The following is an 18851-nucleotide window of genomic DNA, read 5'->3' on the forward strand; positions in this document are numbered from 1 at the left end:
GGAGGTAGAACTTAACTGGGAGTCTACTTTTAAAAGGACCCAAATCGGGCTTCCCTGGTGGCGCAGTGGTAGAGAGTATGCCTGCCGATGCAGGGGACACAGGTTCGTGCCCCAGTCCGGGAAGATCCCACATGCCGCGGAGTGGCTGGGCCCGTGAGCCATGGCCGCTGAGCCTGCGCGTCCGGAGCCTGTGCTCCGCAACGGGAGAGGCCACAACAGTGAGAGGCCCACGTACCGCAAATAAAATAAAATAAAATAAAATAAAAGGACCCAAATCGTATCTCCCCAGAGCTGGGAAATATCAGGCTTAGTTTCAGGACGCGGCAGTTCTGTTTCAGGAGAATTAATAAAACTGATGTTAAAAACAGCACCTCATACTCCTGGGGGTAAAAGGAGGAAAAAGTGGTGTTGGTACAGTCATTATTTGGCCTCACAGTGGCTACCTCGAAATCATTATGCCAATCCTCATGATAAAGTTCTTCTTAGAACACCTTTATGCCTTTACAGTTTGCAAAGATGCCCAATCAAGAAAAAATTGGGGCAGGGTCGGGGGAGGGTAGGCTTTGAACTTTATTGCTCAGTGGATTAGGAACTAGAAGATTCAGGTTCAAGTCCTGGTTCTGCATTTTTAGTTGTGAATTCTGGGGCAAATTGTTTAGGTTCTGAGTGAAGATTTTCTCATCTGTAAAACTGAGATATGTGACAGCTATCCTAGGTACCTCATAAAGAGGAGGCAAGATTTAAAGAGATGAAAGATTTGAAAAAGGGTTATGAACTATAAAGGGTTTTAATGCTGACAATGATTTTTATTATGATGATACTGGATTTTCATTAATGTAATATGATCAGGATGACTCCACTTACCTTAAATAAAATGTATAGTATATATAAAAGAATCCCAAAACCGTAGATTGGAATAATCTGCCCCATCAGGCCTCTTCCACTCCCTCCTCCTCCAGTGCCTCCACCTGGTCCTTTAGCCTTTGCAAAGGCCTCTGCAAGGTGAGACCTCTGGAAGCGAGCCCCAGAGGTCTGGCCATCTGAGGGTGCCTGGTGATGATGCATCATAGGTGGAAATCGACGCAACTTCCCTGAGAAAATAAATTAATCAGTCTTTATTACTTCTACTATTTTAAATATGGCTATTAGGAAAACACCTCACGCACTGAGATACATAACAGAAGTCAACTCAAACAAGTTTAAGAAAAAATGGGAAGTTGATTATAAGGATATAGAGGCATCACAAGAGTATCACACATATAATAAATATGATGTGGCAATCTCTAGCTGTTCACCAAACCCATTTTCTCTTCCTTTTGGGTCCACAGGTGGATAACATTTTTCAGCTTCCTATACACTTAAATGTGGCCATGTGACTGAGTTCCAGACAAAGCAATGTGAATGACAGGTGCTAGTTCAAGGCCTTGCCTATACAACGTCCCATGTATTGAACTCCATGTTCATTTCCTTTCTGCAGGCTGGATGCTAACACCTACGGAGACATTGGAAGTCATGTGTTGAAAATGGCAGAGCCTCCATCAACCCGAGTTCCTGAGTACCTGTGTGGCACAGAGCCGTCCACTGCCACCACCTCACCAACTTAAAGCCATCTGGACCTGTTTATGTGAGTGAGAAATAAACTTCTGTTGTGTTAGGGCTTTAGAGTAGTTAGCCATCCCTAACTAATACACATAAGGAAATGCAATCTGATCTCAGAAGAGAACACAATCAGAAACTGGAAAGCCATCAGGATACAAGACAGCTACTCTCACATTCTACTTCAATCGTTCTCCCTCTCTGTGGGGCCAGAGGGCTTTTTCCTCTGTTCCTCTGTGCATATCTTCCTCATTCTCATTTCTCCACCAGCATTTCTCTAGCTTCTCTGTGAACATAAAGGAAGGTGTTCACCCCAAACCCCTCAACTTGCATGTCCTTCAAGGGACCAGCAGAGACTGGTCATAATTCCAAATTCCCTGCATACCTACTCAGCTTGGGTAGGTATGCAGCACTTTCTAATCAGCTGTAGCTGAGCAGACAAGATTCATGTAGTACAAACAGGGTCACAGGGGCCCAGTCCTGTGAGTGGAAGTGCAGGGCTTAGAGAAAGGAGCGTGCATCAGTTTTCTCACATTTTTTTCCTCCATCATTTTTTTTCCATTTGGGCAGCCAAACATTAACAGCGCCAAGCCTCCTCCAAGTCACAGGTGAGAAAGAAAGGAAAGATTTCTCTTCAAAAGGCCATGTAAACAGGCTTGTGTGGATAATCCATTGACAGAAAACACTAAGGAGCCGAAAGGTACTTCCCGACTCAGGCTCTAAAAATACAAACTACACAGTAAAAATTGTTGGATTTGACTTCAATAAAATTATGGATTTCTGTTCAATAAAGAATACCATAACAGGGTTAAGATAGATGACAGGCAAGGAAAAGCTTCTGCAACGTCTAAAATTGACAACGGATTAAATCTCTAGCATAGACAAGGAATTCCTACAATTTGATATGAACATCAGGAAACCCAACAGAAAAATGGCCAAAGATATGAGTAGGAAACTCACAGAAAGAGAAGTTCAAATGGTTAACAAGTACATAAAGAGATGATCAAAATAAAACCAATGAGAAAAATACTAATTAAAACAATGAGCTAGGACTTATACCTATCAGAAGGGCAAAAATTAGAATGGTGGGTAATAGTAGGTACTGTCAAAGATGTGGAGAGGCAAGAACTCTCATGCATTATGGGTAAGAGTGTAAACGGATACAGCCATTCTGCTAAGTGATCTGGCTGCACTTAGTGACATTAAACTACGTCCTATTATCCAGTGATCCTATACTGGTGGATAAATTCCAGAGAAATTCTCAAATAAGGCTGTCTGTATCCGAATTCAAACTACAGACTCTATAGACCTGTGCGAGAACGTTCACTGTGGTGACGTTGCAGCAGGGAGCCTGAAGTAACTCTGATCTCTGTAACTGTTAGAATGTAGAATCAAAATGGAGTAGATACAAATATGAAATTCCACGCAGCTTTTAGAAAACACTTTAGATATACCTACAGCAATATGAACATATCTTAAAAAGCACAGCATTGAGAAAAATAAGCAAATACCATATGTAAGCTAAAGACACACTATAATTATACTACATATCTTTCAAGCAAATATGTAGGTATAAGGACATAAAACAAACACATTAGAGTGGGTGCACATGAACGGAGAAAGGAATGGGCATGTGGAGTGAAGGTAAAGGGTTAAAAAGAAAGTAACGAAATAAGAAAGCAACCTTGCACTGGTGATGTTAATCAGGGGCTATGAACTAAGGACTATCTTCAAGTCAACTCTCTGCTCCTGAGGTGAGAGAGATGGTGGGTGGGCAGGCAAGGAGTGAGACAGCCAGCCACTGGGCCTGGGAGCTGCCCTCTGCCTGTATCCTCTCTCAGCCGAGCTCCACCCCAACAATCCTTTTTTCCCTCTTGATACTGACTTTGGGTGACATGGAAGTTAGAAGAAAAGCTTGTTTTTAAGAGGAGGCCAGCAACAGAAGCACAACTTCAGACAGTAGAAGAAAGCAAGCAGGTCACTACTCCTTATTCCGGGTGCTGGTGGCTATTTTGCTACTAAACTGTCAAGGATCTTAATATCTTAAATGGTCCTAGCTTTAAGGCTATAATGCACTTTGAACAAATGCCTAGCCAGCATCTAAGAAGCTAACCTTTCCCTTGAGAGAATCTGATATATCGGGTGGTTACCGCTCAATAAACTAGATTTAATATCTGTAGTAATACGTTGTTGAACTTCATTTAACTGTACTGAGAAGACTGTTCTCGAAACTTGGCATAAAACAAAATATAAAAAATTAAAACCAAATAATGGCACAAAAGGCATTATTTTGCATTTCTAAAATTAAAAAATGATGATGCTAAACATCACACATCTGCCCCCAAAACTTTTATAGATCTGTCAGCCAAGAAGATTTATTGGACCACTATTATGTTCAGGACTCTGTGCTGTAGATAGGAAAGGAAGAGAACCATAAATGAAACGGAAACAATGGTTCCCACATGAAACAATGCTTTTAAAAAGTAGCATATCCAGCAAAAAAGGAAGAGGGTACTGTGGATCTTATTACTAGACAAACTAAATGTTTAAGTATTGAAAGAATGCAAAAAAAAAGGGAGAGGAATCAGATGGGATCAATCATTGAAGGGAGTGAGATTCAGAATAGAAGAGAAGCAAAGTCACACTAGGAGAAAAGAGGACTGTGTGCAATGAGAAAAAGATGAGAACAAAGAAATAAGAACAAAGAATAAATAAGGTTAACTACCAAATCCATTAAGGGAAGTAACAAGAGATAAGGAGAGGAAAGTAGTGGTGGGTTAAATGTTAACTTGTGTCATATAAATTTAATACTGTGGATCTAGAATCAGGGAAATGATTTAATCAGAAGGGTATCTGAGGAGGATTATTCCAGCAGTTGAGTAAGGACCTAAAAGAGAGAAACTAGGGTCTGGGAAATCAGCCAGAAGACAGCTATAGCTATAGAAAGGAAAGGATGGGTCCAAGGGTTTTTACCATGTAATGATCAGCAACATTTAATAGTGAATGGGGAGTGGGGGGTTGGAAAACTCAAAGGTTGGTTTAAGATACTAAGAGAAGACAATGAGGAAAACTGGGAGGGCTTATGGTTAGGGGAAGACTGAACACCTATTTTTCACATGTTAAATTCTAGGTGCTGTTGGCATATTCAGAGGAAATTTTTATTAGACTGTAGTTAGGCTTGAGAAGAAACTCTGAGCTACCTAAATGACAAAGCTAATTAAAATTGCATGAACAGTTCCCATACCAAAAAAACTGGAGGGGTATGTGTACTTATGTGCAAAAATAGGAAGAAAAGAAAACTGCGCTGGTCAAAGAAGACCAGAAGCAAACCAGTATCATAAAAGTCAAAGGAGGACAGACTTTAAAGCAACTGAGAAATCTAGAACAAACTGATAAAAGACTAATGGCTATCCCTGTTTTTAGACACAATGTATTCTTGGGAAAAGGATGGCCATCATATGTAATCTTGACTGTCCACCTATTTGGACAATAACGGAAACCAATATACCACAAAGCATCATAGAATCTTCAGAGTCAGAAGGAGCCTTAAAAGTCATCCAGCCTCTCAACAAAGGCTATAGGGACAAGACATTCACATGCAAAAGAATGAAGTTAGACCCCTACCTCACACCATATTAAATTTCTAAAAATTAACTGAAAATAGATTAGAGACCTAAATATAAGAGCCAAAACCATAAAAGTCTTAGAAAAAAAATAAACATAAATCCTTGTGACCTTAGATTAGGCACTGTTTTCTTAGATATGACACCAAAAGCACAAGCAACCAAAGGAAAAATAAGTGGACTTCATCAAATTTTAAAACTTTGTGTTGCAAAGACACCATCAAGAAAGTGAAGACAACCCACTGAATGAAAGAAAATATCATATATCTGATAAAGGTCGAGTATTCAAAATATATAAAGAACTCTTACCACTCAACAAAAAGACAATCCAATTAAAAATGAACAAAATATCTTAATAGACATTTTTCCAAAGAAGATATATAATGGCCAACATGCACATGAAAAGATGGTCAACATCGCTAGAGATCAAAGAAATGTAAATTAAACCCACAATGAGATAGAACTTTACACCCATAGGATGCTATAATCAAAAAGACGTAATCGATGGGACATCCCTGGTGGTGCAGTGGTTAAGAATCTGCCTGCCAATGCAGGGGACACAAGTTCAAGCCCTTGCCTGGGAAGATCCCACATGCCACGGAGCAACTAAGCCCGTATGCCACAACTACTGAGCCTGCACTCCAGAGCCCGAGCTCTAGAGCACACGAGCCACAACTACTGAGCCCACGTGCCACAACTACTGAAGCCTAGAGACCATGCTCTGCAACAAGAGAAGTCACCAAAAAGAGAAGCCCATGCACTGCATCAAAGAGTAGCCCCCACTTGCCACAACTAGAGAAAGCCCGTGTGCAGCAATGAAGACCCAACACAGCCAAAAAATAAATTAATTTAAAAAAAAGACATAATCAAAAGAGTTGGTGAGGATGTGGAGAAAATGGAACTACTGTACTCTGCTGGGTGGGAATGTAAAATAGTGCAGTTGCTTTGAAAAACAGTCTGGCAGTTCCTCAAAAAGGTAAACAAAGTTTCCATATGACCCAGCAATTCTGCCCTTGGGTATATACCCAAGAAGAATATGCTCACACAAAAACTTATGTACAAAAAAGATCTTGCTGTGATTTTTGTCAAAGAGTGTTCTTCCTATGTTTTCCTGTAACAGTTTTATAGTGTTCGGTCTTACATTTAGGTTTTATCTATCTATCTATCTATCTATTTATTTTTGCTGTACGCAGGCCTCTCACCACTGTGGCCTCTCCCGTTGTGGAGCACAGGCTCCAGACGCGCAGGCTCAGCGGCCATGGCTCACAGGCCCAGTCGCTCCGTGGCATGTGGGATCCTCCCGGACCGGGGCACGAACCTGTGTCCCCTGCATCGGCAGGCGGGCTCTCAACCACTGCGCCACCAGGGAAGTCCCTTACATTTAGGTCTTTAATCCATTTTAAGTTTGTTTTTGTGTATGGTGTCATATATATATATATATATATATATATATATATATATACACACACGCACGTATGTGGAATCTAGAAAAATGGTACAGATGAACCTATTTACAGGGCAGGAATAGAGATGCAGACATAGGGAACAGATGTGTGGGCATGGTGGGGGTTGGGGAGGGAGGGTGGGATGAACTGGGAGACTGGGATTGACGTCTGTGCATTGCCATGTGTAAAACAGCTAGCTAGTGGGAACCTGCGGTATAGCGCAGGGAGCTCAGCTCGGTGCTCTGTGGTGATCTAGATGGGTGCGATGGGGGTGGTGGTGGGAGAGAGGTCCAAGAGGGAGGGGATATATGTATACGTATAGCTGATTCACTTCGTTGTACAGCAGAAACTAACACAACATTGTAAAGCAACTATACCCCAATTAAAAAAACAAAAACTTTTGTACAAATGTTTAAAGCAGCATTATTCATAATGGCCAGATGTTCATCAGCTGACAAATAAAAATGTCCTATATCCATACAATGGAACAGTATTTGGCCATAAAAGAGGAAGGAAGTGCAGACACATGCTACAGTATGGATGAACTTCAAAATCATAATCCTAAGTGAAGAAAAGCCAGTCATGCAAAACTACATATTATATGATTCCATTAATATGAAGTGTTCAGAATAGGCAAATCCATAGAGACAGGGAGTAGATTTGTGGTTGCTTGCTGGGGGGAGGTAGGGAGGGTGGAGAGGGGGCAGAGGAGAGTGACTGCTAAGGGGTATGGGTTTTTTTCTTGAGGGGTGACAATTCTGATGATGGTTGTACAACTTCGTGACTATATTAAAAGCCACTGACTGTGCACTTTAAACAGGTAAATCGCACAATATGTTATTTATCTCTCAATAAATTGGAAATTTTTTAAAAGAGTCATCTAGTGGTGGTCTTGACTCTGCTGAATACCATCAAACAGGAAACTCAGTATTTCCCCCCACAGGAAGCCCATGCCACCTCTGTACAGCTCTGATTGTTAGAACTGTCTTCTTTATACTGAGTTAACGGGTGAGCAATGGGAGTGAGAAAGGAAGTGTGATATAGGGGTTCAAAAAGCAATACTAAATGAATGGTGATGTGGCAAGAAGTAGAGAAACATTAAAACTGATTTTAAAAGACATTACTGATAAAGAGATTGTAGACTAGAATCAAAGAAGCACTGAAAAAGTAGAGAATACTGTTTTCAAAGGTAGGAGGGGGAACTGAGAGCAATGGAAGAGACAGGCTAGATGGTAAAAATATGTTTTATATCCTAGGAGAAATCTGTGCATTTTATATTCAATGTAATAGTTCACATATTTACTACTGAACACTTAACAACATGCCAGGTACTGTGCCAGACACTGAGATTAAAATGATAAATAAAACAATTCCTGTATTTAAAGAGTTTATGAATAAGAAGTATAGTTACAACATGGTAACTGTACTGTAACCATCAAATCCAATGGCTTTTACTCAGCTCTCACTCTTAAGACTCCTCTGCTACACAAGAAAGTGATTACCACAAGTCATTCAATAAATATTGGATTAGTCTGAACACATTCTTGTCAAACTTTCCGGCCTTGATATCTGTGGCACATCACTCTCCTGATTTCTTCCTTCCCCACTGACTAGTCCTTCAACCTATTTCTTCCCATCTCTTTTACTGGTTCTTCTTTAATCCTCTCTCCCCAACGTTTTGTTTCAACCTTTGTTCTTTCCTCATTCTTCTTCCTTTGGTAAACTCATTCACTCTCAAGGCATACACTGTAATGTCCAAAATGTATAGCTCTAGTTCTGACCTTTCCTCCAAGCTCTTATCTCTTAACTCTAAATCCCACTAATATATATGTCCTTTTGTGTGTCTATCAACTCAAACCTAAAAGTGAAACTAATTTTCACCTTCCAAAACCTGCTCTCCTCCTGTATTTCTTTTCTTTGTAGAGTCACTCTCTTAGACCTTTAGGCTTCAGACCTATAACCTCTGCCACCTGTAACCAAGGGTACACTTGAGATGGCAGGCTAGGGTCAGAATGCTGAATTTGGAACAGATTTTTCTCTTCATAAAGTTAACTGTTCTCAATAGGGAGCAACCTCACCTCTTGGATCTTGGTATCACCATGTTTCTTAGAACTGAACAGCCCAGAATGCCTAAAAAGTCAATGGCTAGCAAACACTTGGAGATGTCTAGCTGAAATGATTTTTTAAGAAAAAAATTTTAAAGAAAATACTCCAAGTGTACAAAAAACTACAGATGATAATATACCTGTATACCTACCTACCACACAGATATAACTGGAGCCCCTTATGTCTCTTCCTCCCACCCTCACTGAAATAGCCACAACTCCGAATTTGGTTATTATTAGAATATGTGCTTTTAGACTTTACTATGTAAGTATACATCCATGAACAATATACAATATTGACTGAGTATTTTAAAACTTTATATTATGAATGGATGGTGGTGATGGTTGTATACCAGTGTGAACGTACTTAATGCCTCTGAACTGTATATCTAATGGTTGTAATGATAAATGTTATGTATATTTTAACCACAATTTAAAAAAAACTTTATATTACAGTATCACACTGTACTGATGTTTCTGCAACTTCCTTTTTGCCTTTTTCTGGCAAAATGTATCCAGTTAATACATGCAACTCTAGTTCATTCACTCAAACTGCTATATAACATCTCCTTGTATATCTATATCACATTTTTTCACTATTACAAATGTTCTACTTTATAGCTACATTACAAAAAGGATTTGTGGGGTTTTAATTGAAGTATAGTTGGTTTACAATGTCATGTTAGTTTCAGGTATACAGCACAGTGACTCAGTTTTTTGGTTTTTTTTTTTTGGCTGCGTTGGGTCTTTGTTGCTGCACACAGCAGCTACTCTTTGTTGTGGTGCGCAGGCTTCTCACTGCGGTGGCTTCTCTTGTAGCAGAGCATGGGCTCTAGGCACACGGGCTTCAGTAGTTGTGGCTCATGAGCTCAGTAGTTGTGGCTTGTGGGCTCTAGAGCGCAGGCTCAGTAGTTGTGGCACACAGGCTTAGTTGCTCTGCAGTATGTGGGATCTTCCTGGACCAGGGCTCAAACCCGTGTCCCCTGCACTGGTAGGCGGATTCTTAACCACTGCACCACCAGGCGAAGTCCCAAGTGATTCAGTTTTATATGTATACATACATACACACATACATATACACACACACACACACTTTTTCAGATTCTTTGCCCTTAGAGGTTGTTACAAAATATTGAGTATAGATCTCTGTGCTACACAGTAGGTCCTCGTTGGTTAATCTGTTTTCTATATAGTAGTGTGTATATATGTTAATCCCATACATATGGTAATATATACACAATGAAATATTACTCAGCCATAAAAAGAATAAAATAATGCCATCTGCAGCAACATGGACAGCCCTAGAGATTATCATACTAAGTGAAGTAAGCTAGACAGAGAAAGACAAATATCATAGGATATCATTTATATGTAGAATTTTAAAAAAAGATACAAATGAACTTATTTACAGAACAGAAACTCACAGACATAGAAAAATTTATGGTTACCAAAGGGGAAAGCGGGGAGGGGTGGGATAAATTAGGAGGTTGGGATTTGTGATTTTGTTTTTTAATTGCTTTAAAACAAACAACTAAAGAGATCAGAACATTAAAGATATTAGAACATTAAAACTGCAGACCTCCCAAAATAGAAAACAGCTGTGTTCCCTATCTCTATATGTACTTAGGTATTCTATTAAATGGACTTGACTAAATCCCAATTGTTTATTGAAAGCTTTCCCCATATTTAGGTTTATTTAATTATTAAAATTTCACTTAGCAAATCATTTAAGCTTGACTAAAAACTTAATGGATTTCACAGAGTGCAGTTCTACTTTCCCGTGTTAATAACCATCCCTATTGCTAAAAACAAAAACAGAAACTCTAGCACTGTTAACAAAAGAGCTTTCTGAAAGCAACATTAAACCATTTGCAGCATTTCATTCTTAGGGCAAATAAATCAATAAAGAACTGGATTACCACAGAACAAGAAAGGTCTTAATGTAGCCAGTCCTTTAAGATACAAAAGCTTCTTCCTAAATACTGAGGAAGTTCTTGAGGTCATATTTAATTCAGCATTACTTAAAGTGGAGGCTCAACAACAGCTGACTGTTTCTTCCTCACCAGTCTCCTCCAAGGGTCCATCTTATTGCATTCCCCTCCTACCTAACTCTACTTTGCTGACCACTGCTTTAATGTTTTCTGCTTGTCTAATCAGATTTTTTTCTTCATCTTTTACCAACCTCCCCACTCCCAATTCACCCTACATATTATTATTATTATTATTATTATTATTTTTTTTTTTTGCAGTACGCGGGCCTCTCACTGTTGTGGCCTCTCCCGTTGCAGAGCACAGGCTCCGGACGAACAGGCTCAGTGGCCATGGCTCACGGGCCCAGCCACTCCGCGGCATGTCGGATCCTCCCGGACCGGGGCACGAACCCGTGTCCCCTGCATCGGCAGGCGGGCTCTCAACCACTGTGCCACCAGGGAAGCCCCCTACATATTATTAAAAGAGATATTTGTGTGTCTAAGTTGCTTAGCACAGGGCCTAGTCCATATATTCAACACATGTTAACTATTACTGTTTGTTACCAGAGTAATCTTCCTAAAGCATAATTCTAACTGGTCTTGCCATTCCTTTGATCAAAAGCTTTCAACGGTTCCCATAATGACAAGAGACTGCATCACACAGGAGACAGCAGGGGGAAGTATCAATAAAGTGAGTACCACCTTTTCAGTCAGAGTTATTAAGATCCTTGCTGTGTGTCCAACTATTTAAGTGGAGGTTAAATTAACCTTACTAGAGCTCATTTTCATCACCTATAAAATGGCTATCATGAGACCTACTTCTCAGGGTTGTTACAAGGGTTACAGATTAAATAAGATAACATATACAAAGCTCCCAGCACACACAGTAGGTATTTAGCAAATTCTGATTTTTCCCTCCCTAGAAAGTGAACTCCTAAACAACTGAATTCCATAATCTAGCCCAAAAGTATCTCTTCACGCTTTCCCATTTACATACTCCTGATTCAGCCAAACTAGACTTCTCACCATGCTTTGAGCCTGCCTTGTGATTTCTTACCTCTCAGCCTTTGCTTACTCCAATGGTTTTGCTTTTCCCTCCAACTCCACATATCTAAATCCAGCCTATCCTAAGCCCAGGCCAAATACTGCCCTTGTCCCTGAAGCATTTTCTCTTATCATCCCGGTTGCTTAGAATACACTGTCTGAACCTCTTTAGTTGCACTTATCACACCTGGCCTTATTCAAGAGTTCTATTTATGTGTCTTACATCCTCTATTTGAATGCATTGGAACAGAAATGGGTAACATCTTCCACTAGGTACCATTTCTACCCAATTTTAGCTACTGCTGATTAAAACCTACAAATCATACCTGAGAATAAGAAAAGCAGTCTCTGATACCCAGGAGCTGGTCTGGTGTTGCTATGAGCTAGCCTGGCACTCACAGTTAGGTCCTGGTGTTCTCCTCTTACACATAAGCAATTTCAGACATGAACATCAGACAAGACCATTCTGTGACCATGATGGATCAAGACAAAAAAAATAAGAACACTGTGTAATCTGTCTGAGCACACACAAAACATGAACACTGCCCAAACCAAAAAAATATCAAATAGCCCCTATTCCTGGATGATGAGTGACTGCTGCTTCTTTGCCAATTATAGCTATAGCTTTTCTTTAGACTGCTCTCTCTTGACATAAACTCTACTAAGATACCCAGTCATAGAATGTGCCCCACTTTCTGACAGCACCCGATTCACAGCAAAGCCTGACGTCCTTAAACCTTCCTCAAAATCACCTAACACAAGCCTAAATCCTATAGTAAGACTTTTCTAACACTCTTACTGAGATGCTGCGTGCTTCCTCATGGTGTGCATCCTGCTTTGCCGCAACAAGCAATAAACCCAATTTATTCAACTGCAGGTGCATTCCTGGTGCTCTGTGGCTGAAGGACAAACTATGAACTTCTTTAATAGAAGTCTAGTATTTTCTTTATGCTTACAGGGCATGCTCTGGGTCTTGCATGCTATACACTTTGTTAAACTGATCTGAATGACTTACACTAGGCCTGTTGGCCTTGCTGTAATCTCAAGACCCAGCCCAGTCACTCTCAGAGCTAAAAATAGTTTTTTACTTCATTATCCTGAGTGTTTTCAATTTCAGTTTTGAGAATAGAAAATGGCAGTCAGACTGATCGAGGTGCTCCACACCCACCCACCTCTGAGTTTCTGAAATTGAAAATGTGTCTAATTTACATTCATTCACAGACTCTCAAATTGTCTCTGCTCCTCTTTGCACACTTTCAGAGTAGATGTCTGATGTTTCATTAAGAGAAAAGGTAAAGGACCAAAATAATCCATTTGTCTCAGGCACCTACATACCAACACATAAAGAGCTAATTTACGATAACAAAGAATTATGTATATGTGTGTGTTATCTATGTATGTATAAATATGTATATATATATGTATAAATATGTACACACACATATACATATATGTATGTGTATGTATTTTCACATCTTGGAGAGCTTTAGACTCAGTGAGCAGGACTCACTTGAGGAGAACATGGTGACAAAAAGAGTCTGAACTATTCCAGAGGAACAGGGTCACTGGGGAGGGGCTGGTAAGGAACCCTGTTTACAGGCATTCAAAGTGAGACGCTCAATGGAAAACACAGGTGGGCAGTGTCAGCAGGAGAGATGTCAAACGTAACGTTACGGTAGGAGCCCCCCAGGTCCCAGCCAACGGAGGTGGAAGGTAGGACTCTCTTGAAGCCAATTCTAGCATAGAAGCAGCACACTGTCACCTTGGAGGGCTTCAACTACTCTGGAACCTGTTCAAAGTCCCAGTCAGCTAACCAGGAACAACTGACAAGTTCCTGACCTAGTATGCTGACATCTTCGTGTTCCACAGGTACATAAGGTGAGTCAGGGAATGGTTACTCTGGCCAAAGAAGAAACCTGTTGGTGAAATGAAAGGAGAACCATAGTAGAAAGAGATCATGCCATCTTAGAATTTGTGGCAAAAAGGTAGGGGTTGTGTGGCACAGGCTCCAGGAAGGCAGAATTAAGAAGTCCTGAGAACGGAGACACGTGGTTCCATTGCATGAGACTCTAAGAAGAAAGCTCTTAAAATGCATTTTTGCTTGGGCATTTAGAAAATTCTTAAGCAGGTGGGGAAGGCAGAGGAAAACAGTAGATGTACTGGTAGCTATTCTAAAAGAACAGACAAAAAATGAACAGAAGAGCACATCAGCAATCAGCATGAAAGAGTAGCAAGACTTGGAAGAACCACATGAGGATGCCAAGGTCCAAAACAAATTAAGGTTTACAAAAAGGCTAGCAAAAGGAAGAAGGGTATTTTTAGAGTGAAAGGGCAATTTGCTTGATGATAAAATGTAATGCTGAGAAAGCAGAATTTCTCAACCTCTATTTTGCTTCCATATTCTCTATCAAAGGCTATCAATTTGGGGTTAAATGGGAGAGAATTAACAATCCTAGAGGGAAAAAAAGTCCCAGATGGGTGAGGAGGATAAGATCAAGTCTGTTCACTAAATAATTTCTACCAGGAAAACTGGTAAAACTTGCACATAAGGTCACTGAACTAAAGAAAATTTTAAGAAATTATATTGATAAAAAGAGAAATCTTGAACGAATGGAGACAGATAATTATTGTTCCAGTTTGCAAAAAGCAAAAGGGGGATAGTGGACTTTTCAACTATAGAGACGTGAACACTTCTTGGACTCAATTCTAAAAAGGATTCTTCCTTTTTTTTTTTTTTTTTTTTTTTTAATGGAGTGGACATGGAAGGGAAGAAACTTTTTTTCTGGTTATATAAGAAAAAAAACACATACCTATAGAAAATTGAGAAAGTAGAGAAAAGTATAAATAACAACCACCCATGTTTCCATGACCCAGAAATAACCACTGTTAAGATGTTGACCTACTTCTTCCTAGCGAATACATACAGTGAATATATCTTTACTTTTCATTTATAGTATACAATTTTCCCATATTATTTGGAACTCTTCATGAGGAGAAGAAAGAGAAAAGGAGATCCAAAATGTATTAAAAGAGATTATGGCTGAAAAATTCCCAAACCTAAAGAAGGGAACAGATATCTAGATACAGAAAGCACAGAGGGTCCCAAACAGGTAAACCCAAATAGACCTACACCAAGACATATTATAATAAAAATGGCAAAAGTTAAAGAGAGGATTCTAAAGGCAGCAAGAGAAAAACAAAGAGTTAATTACATAGGTTCCCCCATAAGGCTATCAGCTCGTTTCTCTACAGAAACGCTGCAGGCCAGAAGGGAGTGGAAAGATATAGTCAAAGTCCTGAAAGGGAAAAATCTGCAACCTAAGGTACTCTACCAAGCAAGATTATCATTTAGAATAGACGGAGAGACAAAGAATTTTTCAGACAAGCAAAAACTAAAAGAATACAGCAATACTAAAACTATCCCCTAAAAGGAAATATTGAAAGATCTTCTCTAAATAGAAGTATAGAAAAGAGAAAATCACAATTGGAAAGCAAATCACCTAAATAAACCAGTACACAGATTAAAAAAAAATCAGAAAATTTCTGTGAAAGTGATGATAACCACAATGAACAGCAAAACGATGAATGTGAAGATGTAAAAGAGGACACCACAATCATAAAATGTGACAGAGGAGAGTAAGAAAATGTAGATTTTTAAAATTTCCTTGAATGTGTTTGAGCCTATATGACTACCAGTCTAAGGCAAGTAGATATACAATGGGGTTAACATACTTGAAAAACAAGGTTACCACAAATCAAAAACATAAGATAGATTCACAAAAACCAAAAAGAAGAGAACATAATACAAAAGAAAATCATCAAACCACAAAAGGAAAAACAGCAAGAAAAAGGGACAAAGAAGAAATATAAAATCAACAGGAAAATAATGTTTTAAATGGCAATAAATACATATCTATCAATAATTACCTTAAACGTCAATGGACTAAATGCTCCAATAAAAAGACAGAGTGGCAGATTAGATTAAAAAACAAGAGCCTACAAGATGCTGCCTACAAGAGACCCACTTTAGGGCAAAGGACACACACAGACTGAAAGTGAGGGGATGGAAAAAGATATTTCACGTAAATGGAAATGACAAGAAAGTGGGGGTCACAATACTCATATCAGACAAAATAGACTTAAAACGAAGGCCATAAAGAAAGATAAAGGACACTATATAATGATAAAAGGATCAATACAAGAAGAGGATTTTACGCTCATCAACATATATGCATCTAATATAGGAGCATCCAAATACATAAAACAAATACTAACAGACATAAAGGGAGAAAATGACAGGAATACAACAATAGTATGAGACTTTAACGTCCCACTCACATCAATGGACAGATCTTCTCTGGACAGATCTTCTAGACAGAAAATCAGTAAGGCAATAGAGATCCTAGATGATACAATAGAACAGTTCACATTTTCAGGAAATTACATCCAAAGAACCAGAATACACATTCTTTTCAAGTGCACATGGAACATTCTTTAGGACTGACCACATACTAGGACATAAAACCAGCCTCAACAAATTTAAGAGTATAGAAATTATCAAAAGCATCTTTTCTGACCACAATGGCATGAAACTAGAAATCAACCACAGAAAAAAGAAATGAGAAAAAAGCAATTATATGGAGACTAAATACGCTACTAAAAAACCAAACAATGGGTCAATGATGAAATCAAACAGGAAATTTTAAAATACCTTGAGACAAATGACAATGAAAACACAACCATACAAAATTTATGCAATGCAGCAAAAGCAGTTCTTAGAGGGAAGTTCATAGTGATACAGGACTTCCTTGAAAAGCAAGAAAAACTTCAAATAAACAACCTAACCTACCACTTAAGAGAATCAGAAAAAGAACAAACAAAGCCTAGAGTCAGCAGAAGGAAGAAAACAATAAAGATCAGAGAGGAAATAAGTAAAATAGAGACTTAAAAACAATAGAGGGCTTCCCTGGTGGCAAGGTGGTTAAGAATCTGCCTGCCAATGCAGGGGACACCAGGGTTCGAGCCCTGGTCTGGGAAGATCCCCCATGCAGCAGAACAACTAAGCCTGTGTGCCACAACTACTGAGCCTGCGCTCTAGAGCCCGTAAGCCACAACCACTGAGCTCATGAGCCACAACTACTGAAGTCCATGTGCCTAGAGCCCATGATCCGCAACAAGAGAAGCCACCACAATGAGAAGCCCGTGCACTGCAACAAAGAGGAGCCCCCATTTGCTGCAACTAGAGAAAGCCCACGTGCAGCACAAGGACCCAACGCAGCCAAAAATAAACTAAATTAAAAAAAAACAATAGAAAGAAAAATCAATAAAACCAAGAGCTGGTTCTTTGAAAGGGTAAACAAGATTGACAAACCTCTGGCCAGGCTCACCAAGAACAAAATAAACAAAATAAGAATTGAAAAAGGAGACATAACAACCGATACCTGCAGAAATACAGGAAACCATAAGGGAATATGAACAATTATATGCCAACAAATTTGATAACCTGGAAGAAATGGACAAGTTTCTAGAAACATATAGCCCACCAAAATTGAATCAAGAAGAAATGGCTAATTTGAACAGACCACTCACTAGAAGTGAAATAGAATTTGTAATCTTAAAACCCCCTACAAACAAAATTATAGGACCAGATGGCTTCACAGGCTAATTTTACCAAACATACAAAGAGGAACTTATACTGATCCTTCTCAAACCCTTCCAAAAAACTGAAGAGGAAGGAACATTCCCAAAGACATTCTATGAAGCCACCATCACCCTGATACCCAAACCAGACAAAGACACCACCAAAAAAGAAAATTACAGGCCAATATCTTTGATAAATATAGATGCAAAAATTCTCAACAAAATATTAGCAAACCAAATTCAACAACACATAAAAAAAAATCATATGCCACAACCAAGTGGGATACATCCCAAGTTCACAAGGATTGTTCAACACATGCAAATCAATCAATGTGATATACTACATAAACAAAAAAAGACAAAAACCACACGGTCATCTCAGTAGATGCAAAAGAAGCATTTCACAAAATTTAACATCCATTCATGATAAAAACTCTTACCAAAGTGGGTATAGAGAGAACATATCTCAACATAACAAAAGCTATTTATGACAAACCCACAGCCAACGTAATATTCAATGGTGAAAAGCTGAAAGCCTTCCCACTAAATTCTGGAACAAGACAAGGATGCCCACTCTTACCACTTCTATTCAACATGATATTGGAAGTTCTACCCACAGCAATCAGACAAGAAAAAGAAATAAAAGGTATCCAAATGAAGGGAAGAGGTAAAATTGTCATTATATGCAGATGACATGGTACTATATACATAGAAAACCCTAAGGACTCCACACAAAAACTACTAGAACTGATAAGTGAATTCATCAAGATAGCAGGATATAAGATTAACATACAGAAATTGGTTGCATTTCTTTACACTAATAATGAAATATCAGAAAGGGAATGTAAAAAAACAATACCTTTCAAAAATCACATGCCCCAAAATAAAATACTTAAGAATAAACCTAACCAATGAGGTGAGAGAGTTATATGCTAAAAATTATAAAACATTAATAAAAGAAATTGAAGAAGACTCAAAGAAATAGAAAGATATCCCATGCTCTTGGATTGGAAGAATTAATATTGTTAAAATGAGCATACTACCCAAAGCAATCTACAGATTTAATGTTATCCCTATCAAATTATCCATGACATTTTTCACAGAACTAGAATAAATAATCCTAAAATTTATTTATTTATAAATAATCCTAAATTCTGGGTCCATAAAGGATCCAGAATTGCCAAAGCAATCTCAAAGAAAAAGAACAAAGAAGGAGGCATACGCCTCCCAGACTTCAGACAATACTACAAAGCTAAAGTAATCAAAACAGCATGATACAGGCACAAAAACAGACACATGGATCAATGGAACAGAACACAGAACCCAGAAATAAACCCACACACCTATGGTCAATTAATCTTCGATAAAGGAGGCAAGAATATACAATGGGGAAAAGACAGTCTCTTCAGCAAGTGGTGTTGGGAAAGT

General features: G+C 38.9%; 1 protein-coding gene across 1 annotated transcript in view; it reads right to left on the minus strand.

The window, feature by feature from the left end:
• RIC3 (RIC3 acetylcholine receptor chaperone) overlaps positions 1 to 18851 on the minus strand; it is a gene marked incomplete at both ends in the record, with an annotated part of 47001 nt that overhangs the window by 18371 nt on the left and 9779 nt on the right. Inside the window, one exon of the mRNA XM_079708345.1 lies at positions 865 to 1091. Coding sequence (XP_079564471.1) covers positions 865 to 1091 — 227 coding nt within the window. The remainder of the gene's footprint in view (positions 1 to 864; positions 1092 to 18851) is intronic.

The sequence above is a fragment of the Hyperoodon ampullatus genome, assembly GCF_949752795.1.
Source record: "Hyperoodon ampullatus genome assembly, chromosome: 7".
In the NCBI taxonomy this organism is placed as follows: Eukaryota; Metazoa; Chordata; class Mammalia; order Artiodactyla; family Ziphiidae; genus Hyperoodon; species Hyperoodon ampullatus.